This window comes from Rhizophagus irregularis, chromosome 6 (assembly GCF_026210795.1).
Source record: "Rhizophagus irregularis chromosome 6, complete sequence".
Taxonomy (NCBI): Eukaryota; Fungi; Glomeromycota; class Glomeromycetes; order Glomerales; family Glomeraceae; genus Rhizophagus; species Rhizophagus irregularis.
Window position 1 is genome coordinate 4,940,443 of NC_089434.1, and position 8,549 is coordinate 4,948,991.

The 8,549-nt window shown below is 27.4% G+C and overlaps 1 protein-coding gene across 1 annotated transcript; it reads right to left on the reverse strand.

The window, feature by feature from the left end:
- Positions 1–342: 342 nt before the first annotated feature.
- Positions 343–1,321, reverse strand: OCT59_026729 (uncharacterized protein; the record flags this gene model as incomplete). Its single annotated transcript, XM_066143391.1, has 5 exons — positions 343–420; positions 560–609; positions 728–785; positions 876–882; positions 1,284–1,321. 5 exons carry the CDS (start codon positions 1,319–1,321, stop codon positions 343–345), a joined length of 231 nt encoding a protein of 76 aa, XP_065992915.1.
- Positions 1,322–8,549: the final 7,228 nt, after the last annotated feature.

The window sequence follows — 8,549 nt, forward strand, 5'->3', positions numbered from 1 at the left end:
ATTAATTCCTCAGCCGCAAGATATTTTCCCACTGTGAAAAAACTTTTTCATTGTATTATATTGTAATCAGTACATCTGTACTAGCTACACAGCCCCTCTTCCCGAGATATGGCTTAGCTTTCAATAATCACAATCTAGGAAATTCATCTAAATAATTCACATTTTTGTTTGTTGTTTCTGATTTAGATCTCTTCGATTTCCTTGTGAATAAACCCGGGAACAAGCGCTATCATCATTTCATCATAACCCGCACCGCCACCTGCAGCAGCAACGCCCACATAGCCACCATTATATTCTTCCGTAAATAAGATCATGCATCATCTCTCTCACGTTCACGATTTCTCAATGTAATTTTCGGAGCCGTGGATCGCAGATTGCCGATTTTAAATATCGAGATTTAAGAACTTTATTTAATCTATCCTTATCGTCCGTAAAAATATCAGTTCCCCCCGTAAAAGTGATCAAATCAATCATTTTAGTAAATATTATGATAGATCGTTAAAGATAATAGGATCATTATATTCTATTATTCTAATATGCTCTTTAAAAAGTAACAAACCTCGGTCGAGTAGATTTGGGATTTGAATGATAATGATACTCTTTTATCCTCTATAATAAATATCAAATTGTATTTTTAGATTAGGTTTAATTGATTTATTTAATTTATCTCGCTGCATAGAACAATGCACAATCTTTTTCATAAATAATGAAAGTAATCGTGTAATACCTTTTATTACTAATAAGCAGTTATCCTGCTCAAATGGAAATAATCCACCGTAAAAGACCTAGAGAATAAAAAGGTTTAATAATTGTGAATAATTATGATGAAAAATTAAACAAAAGGAAGAAATACAACTCGAACAAGCTTCGCTGACCTTTATTCTTTATTCTTTGTTAAAGTATTTTAATCAATCAAATCCTTATCTCTTTAGTCGATTATTTCTGAGTTTTCTACGTGTTTTATTTCTTCAATTGTTGAATAACTCATTAATTCCACAACTATTGTGCGTGTTCTTTGAGTTCTCATTATTCTTGATTCTTTTTATTTCTTGCTCAAGGAATTTATTTCCCCAATATGATTATAACCTTTATCATCACCAACACTATTTATTGACGCATTATTATCTAATAAATATAACATTACTAATGAATGTTCGGGTTGAAAGTCGAGAAATCTTTTGGAAAATCGTATCTGGTTACATACAGATCCTAAAAATTTATTGGCCATTGTTGTTACACTGATCCTAATGTTTGGCCATACACGCGGCGGGACGGTACAGTACTTCAAAAATAATAATGAGTGTATTTTAACTATTTTCATTATAAGGACGTTTCGATGAGCTATGATAATTGTTTGAGTATGTACTTTTTTTCTTTCGCATTCTTTAAATAAAAGCATCACACTTGATAAAGGAGTATAAAAACATAAAATTATTGAATAAATAAATGCAGGGAATCTTTTATCAGGTTTCTATTTATGCTATTAATAGTTGTAAGAGTAATGTAAACTATTAAGTATTTCATGTTAAAACCTATGACCGCCATATTGAGGTACCATTAATATTATTTTCAAAGAAAATACGATGAGGAATTATCAGATTTTAAAATTAAAAAATTACATCTTTAACAGCTGAAGATGTCTTTTTAAAGGGTTGAATTTAGAAAGAAAAGTTTTTGTGTTTTAGCTAAATATTTTTAAGATATTTCCCAAATAAATTGTGACTAAACAAATTTTTAATAACTGCAAAAAAAGTTCATATATAAAAATACTGCTGATTAAGTAATAATAATAAGTGTAAAAAGCTGATTGTCAAGTCTTAAAAGGAATTATTTTAAATAAACTCTATTATATTAGGAGTAGTCGCATGGAATGTTATGCGATGAAAATCTATATCATAAAATCCAATTAAAAAAATAAATCCGCATAACATTCTTTTCAAGATTATAATATCATTATTACTCCATCTAGCGCAACAACTTTAACAAATGAGCTTTAAATTATTGTTTATAAGTTTGTCAAGTTTAGAATCTGAAGGATTACCAATTATCTGACTATACTCATTGGTTTTTGAACGCATTTTAGAGACTTTGAAGTTCGATAAATATGTTTTTGCATATGGGAAATTAGTGGTTGAACATTAATAAGTTCAAACACAGCCATTAAGAGTTTTAATGGCTTCTCGACCTTTTTTTTCTTCCATGACTTATACCATTTTTTTCTCGGAGCTCGTGTTGTATAATTTTTCTTTGAGTTCATGTCGCAACAATTTGTTTGCGAATTGATTACAAATAACATAATTTTATATTTCTTTGAGATCGTCCTATGAAAGGAATTCCGGAATTGGAATCGATAGTATCCGGAGTCTTTCACATTTTAGGATGACCGAAATATTTTACATTTTCTGGAAGATTTAAACATATATTTTTGTAGGTAGACAAATTCAATTGCATGCACGTTTATGCACGTTTAGCTGACAAAATGACTTAGTACCCGATCCAGAGATTTTACGTACGGTAAGATTGAGCCTAACAAAGCCTATCAAAGCCCCTCCATCGAAGCTTAGTAATTTTTGAAATCAAAGCCATAATCAATTTGCATAGCCGCATGCATTTAGCCATAAAATGGCTTAGTACCCGCAACCGAATATTTGAGAGGCAACCTGACAAGAGCCTGACCTAATCACTCGAAAGGAGATTTATCCTTTATACCATTTCACATTTTTTGTCAGAAGAACAGTATACTCGCAAAGCATGATCAGATCGATCGGCGGTGCAGATTTTTATTTTATAAATATATGTATGGAGCCAAAAATTTTTTACTCCACGTGGTTTTCACAAAAAGAACTAAAAATTTTCATATTAAATATTGTGTTAAGTAATTTAATACAAGAATGTCAAATGTCAAATGAAAACATTTAAACTGGGTGTCATAGCTGAATGGATTCCAATATAATAATTTTTGAAAATATTAAATTCATAACAAAAGGCGCTTCTTGATTTACTTTATTTATTCTTAGGATTAATAAAGAGATAAATGCATCACTACTAAATTTTACAGATGGGAACATTTTTATTTTTTTAAATAAATAAAATATATACAGTATGTATAAATTCTTTCCTTTAAATAATTTTACCTAAATCTCATTAGAGAAATTTCTGAAGAAGTAGAACATGAACAAGAGGAAGTGAATGACGACGAACGACTTGAGGAGGAGAGCTACTACGAAGAGGGAGAGGAAGAAAAAGGAGTGAAATACTAAGGGGAGGCGAGTTACGAAGGGGAAAAGTTGGATCTTTTTTTTACAAAAAGGAGGGCAGACAACTAATTCTATAATGCATGGTTCTAACTATATAAAATATTTTTAGAATTATTGATAAGTTTGTCACTTGGATCATACTAGAATCAAGTAAACCTGCTAAGATATCGAAATTATGCCTTTTTTTTGTACATTTTTATTTAGTGATAGAGATGTTATTATACTGAATTTCATTAAGAGAGATCATATCGATCTTATAATTTTAATTTGTAATAAAAGTATCGATAAAGTTTAACGTGATGCGAAGGATTATTGGGGATAAACAAAATTTATTTTCACAGACAATGTCATATATAGTATGGATCATTATTATTATTAACTGGAATAATTATTATCATTATTCCGTGAAAGGGATAATTATTATCATTATTCCAGAGATCAAATAATGATAATTTAAATTTTGAGCCGGATCAGACCAGGCTCATAGAATAGTATGAAAAGAGGGACGTTTTGCAACTGGAAGAATTATTATGAATGGGATAATTATTATCATTATTCGATGGGGTAGTTGCAGCGATCGAATAATGATAATTTTAGTACGAAAATTTTTATTTAGAAAAGTGAAAATTTGGTAATGAATAAAAATTTAATTTTGTGTGCATTATATGGATTAATGTTTTTTTGTTTTTTTTTTCTTGCGTCTTTCGACTTTCTTCGGTTCTATTTATAATGTAAAAAATCTATTATTATAATTGCCTGTATGCCAAATTTAGTTTTCTTTTAATTTCTAATTTAATGAAATAAACTTGAGAATAAAAACAATATTCCGAATTGCACATAACAGGATATTTCTGTGACTACCACAAAATTTAAAAAATTCTCTATTTATTCTCTTTTAACGAATTTGTCTCCAATAATTGACCCTGATTAACTCTAATCATTCCATAAATTGAAAGTTCAGCCGATATTTCTTGTAAAAAAAAGGATAAATAAAAATAAAATTAGTAATAATAATTACAATCACTTATTTCTTTCAATTAAATATTGTTGTTTTCATCTTCAAAAAAAAAAATTTAATTAGTTATTTATTACACGAAATTAACATGATAGTATTACTATTTTAATTGGTGCTGGAGTTGTAAACGGAGATCCAATTTGGAATACTTTATACGTTTAAAATTTTATTTGTGCTGGAAGGAAAGGATTAAATAAGTACAAAAAAACAAAAGAATTTATTGATTTAGGAAGAGCTTATAGATTAAATTAGTAAAAAAAAGCACGGACCAATTTATTAATCGTATTATTTAAATTATCCAACTCCGGTAATATTATTTTAATATATTTATCCCGCCTGAAATTCTTCTTTCAATTTGAGCGTTCCATTCTCTCTCATTCAGGGAATATAGCGATTCGATTAATCGATCTTTGTGCGATATACAGTGCATAATAATTTTTCGGGAATTTGTTTACCCGTTCTTATTATGGAATATCATTGACAAACATCATTTGTATTATTATTCAGAAAACAATGAACAAAAAATATAAGGAAATTAATTGATCCCTTAAAATAGTAGACAGCCGTTGATATATATATATACAATAGGGTCTTTCTTTCGAAGCTAAATCTCGTTTGTTCAAATCGTATTATCTTTGTAAAACATTGAAAATTTTTACTTTAATTGTTTATATTTAGTTTATAAAAGTATTAATTTATTTAATTCTATAAAAATGTCCATTGTCCCAATTGTAATTTTTGAGTTTCATTTTGAGTACCGAATATATTGGTGACTCAGGGTCAACTCAGATAATCTTTTCCTTTAGTCTGGAATTTTAAAATTTTCATCTTCCTGAATTTAGTTTCTTTTATTCCTTTAAGTAAAAGTTCTTAAGAAAAATGGTAAAACGGCTGATTCATTGATTGTTTAAATTGTATTACAAAATAATAAAATTCTTTTGCTTGAGTTGTCCTGAGGTTATGACAGTATGTACAAATTTAGTTTTTATGCTGAATGTAACAGTAACCCTATAAAAAAAGGTGCTAAATTTGTGTCAAATGGGTTAATCATACGATATTTGTTTAGAATTTGTTCGAATTTTATATTATTTTTTTAGTATAAATTTCGAATAAATGTTTTATGATTAGCCCATTTTGGCACAAATTTAGCATAAACCTTTTTTATATGGTAAATAAAATTTTATAGTCATTTATTTGTTATTAAAGTTTACTGAATCTAATCTAAATAACTAAAGCCCAGTAAATAGTTTTTGTATAAATTTATCAAAATTGGCTCAAATTTATGCAAAAAATAATCCAAATTTAAGCCAATCTAGAGCCAATTATATATGGATGAGCCCATTTGGTATAAATTTATACAAAAACTATTTACCGGGAAGGTTCCCGATGTATGTCCCTATTGTGAGGAGAAATTACCTTTTTTCTTATCTACAAAATTAAAAGAACTACTGGTCAAATATTAGGGGAAAAAGTTGAACGTTGTAGAACAATTTGAATTTTGTTGCATCCATATATCCATATAGCAGTACTATAAAAACTATAAAAGGAATAAATAAAAGTAATAAAAGTGTGTACATTAGGTTATGCGTACGTTAAGGATGCTCAATTAGTAGGCGGCCTAGCATTATTTAATTCACATATCAAAAACGCGTCAAAATGGGGGGGAGGGGGAAAAGTAGGTTGCATAGATTAAAATATATAAAAAAAACATTATTTTTATTAAGGAAAATGAGTTATACCATTTAATTACATTTCATTTTTTATTTTAAATACTACTATATTACACTACAGCACAAATTTCACGTATTCTGGATTGTTTCACCCATATCTAGAGGAAAATATTATAAAAGCATTTGCGGCCTTTGCTCTCCTCGTCTTCTCCCATTCACGCACTCGCCCATTGTAATATTTTATTCAAAGATTGTTATGGGCAAGGTTTCCTTTGGCAAAACTCTGCAATCCCACTATATGCGAAGGACAATTCTATGCAATATGAAAAATTTGTGGTCACGCGATGTTTCTGTCCACTCACGTGATCGTCAACCAATAGAATCTCAAGTATTAATTTTATCCTAGATGGTTTGATTTATCGAAAATTAATTTATACGTTTTTAGAGCTTCTTGGGGGAATGAATAGCGAATCCAAAATTATGAATTATCCTTCCCATCTAAAAATCATAATAACGTGCTTTTGTCATCTTAATTTTTTAAAATTTAGATTTTTCTATTAATATCATTGCGAAATTGTAATTCTAAAAGAAGTTAGATATTATAATAGAAACTAACTAAATATAACCTAGATCTTGTGAATATCAGCATATCAAGCATAAAGATTAGTCAAATATTTGCGTTACGTTACTTACGTTACTGATTTCGCTGCATAATTAACAACTACTTTTAGAATTACATTTCTTTTTATGTTAAAATGTTAAATTAAAAATTAATTCCGTCCCTCCTTTTTCTAAGTTAATTGCGCAGAAAAATGAATGTCGTACAAAAGGTCTAATTTTTTTGATGTCGCTCTTGAAAGAAACATTTCAATTTTGTAATTGTGGCTTTATTTCTTGTTAAATGTGGCAAAATTCCCGATATCGAAACGATTATAAAAAAATAATTACTGCATCTTTTGTAGAGATTTCATAACATAAAAATTTGTAAAATTAGTATATGATAGATACATGTGGTTTGTACTTTTGAAATTACTAATAGAATTCGACAAATATTAAAAGGGTCCCATCTTTATTCCTTTTACAGAATTTCATTAAACTGAAAAGGTTCCATTTTATTTGTTTATCGGTCGTTTTAATACATATAAAAGGGTCAATATCCCGATTTGTATTCACAATTAGAATTTTATCAATCTATTTGCCATAAATGTAAAACAAGGTGAGAAAATATTTTTGTACCGAAAAATATATATAAGAATTGCAAGAATATTTACATTATAAGTTTCGATAAATAGTGATGTATATTGCTCCTTTAAACATTTTTTACAAACAATTTGAGTGTTTCTTTTAATAAATAAAAAATATACTTTACATTGAACTTCGTATTGTAAAAATTTGTAATTGCCAAAATGGGAAACAATAACAAATTTCAAATTCGTTACTGATTTTACTGTTAATACTTGGATCGGGTACAAAACGAATATTACACCAATTATTTTCCCTATCCATGAAAAAGGCTTATTTGTGTGAAATTTCAATAAATGATTACTGATTAAATTTCATTGATGTAACAAATATTAAACTGGAAGAAATATTTCACACATCACGATTCACGATGGCCTTCGGCATTACAAACTAAACCATATATGGCAATCTATTGTGACACATCGATAGAATCGATAGACGATCACTAAAGTTGAAGCGTTCTTTATAATAAAATTTTCATGACTCATTTGATTAAAATTTTATCGTTGAACGTGTTCACATGAAAGAACATATTCCAACTGTAATATATTATTTATTTTTATAAATTAATTTGAACAAATTACGACGCGGTAATAATTGAATTCACATTATTTTAGATAGATATATTCAACATTTCAACTGGTAGAATAAAGATAATCATTGTTACTAATAAGGTTACAATATTTACTTGATAGATGAAACATGAAGTTCGCGGAATTCACGGTTACAACAATATTAATTTGTGTGAAGAAATTCGTTGTAGAAATTCGTAAAATCATTCTTTGTTGTCTCATGTAATTATAATAAAGTTTTTAGTAATAATATTTTTGTCCATTCATAGATTACAAATATTGTTATTCGTAAATGTGTTTTTCTTATAAAAAAGCTCTGAAATTTCCTCTAGATTTTTTCTTTATTTTTTACAAAAAAAAAAAAAAATTATATCACACAATAACTTTCTCATATAACTCCATTATATATTATCAAATATCAAATATTATCTCAATTATACAAATAATATCAATATCATATATCATATATCTTATTACTTATAATTATTATCATTCGCCTCATCCATCATCCGATCTGTTTACATATTTTAAATTTTATACGTTTTATCCTTAGTTCTTTATATTTTTTTATTATTTTATTTTCATTTATCTTTTATTTTTTTTAATTATTTATTTTATATTACTATTTATAGTTTAATGAATATATTATCTCTTTAATATTTTACACGTTCTTTTAATTCTTTATATTTCTACTTTTATTTTCTTTATATATTTTTTTTCCTTATATATATATTTTTTTCTTTATTTTTTTACTTTTATTTATTTTATATTTTATATTATATTTATTGGCGTG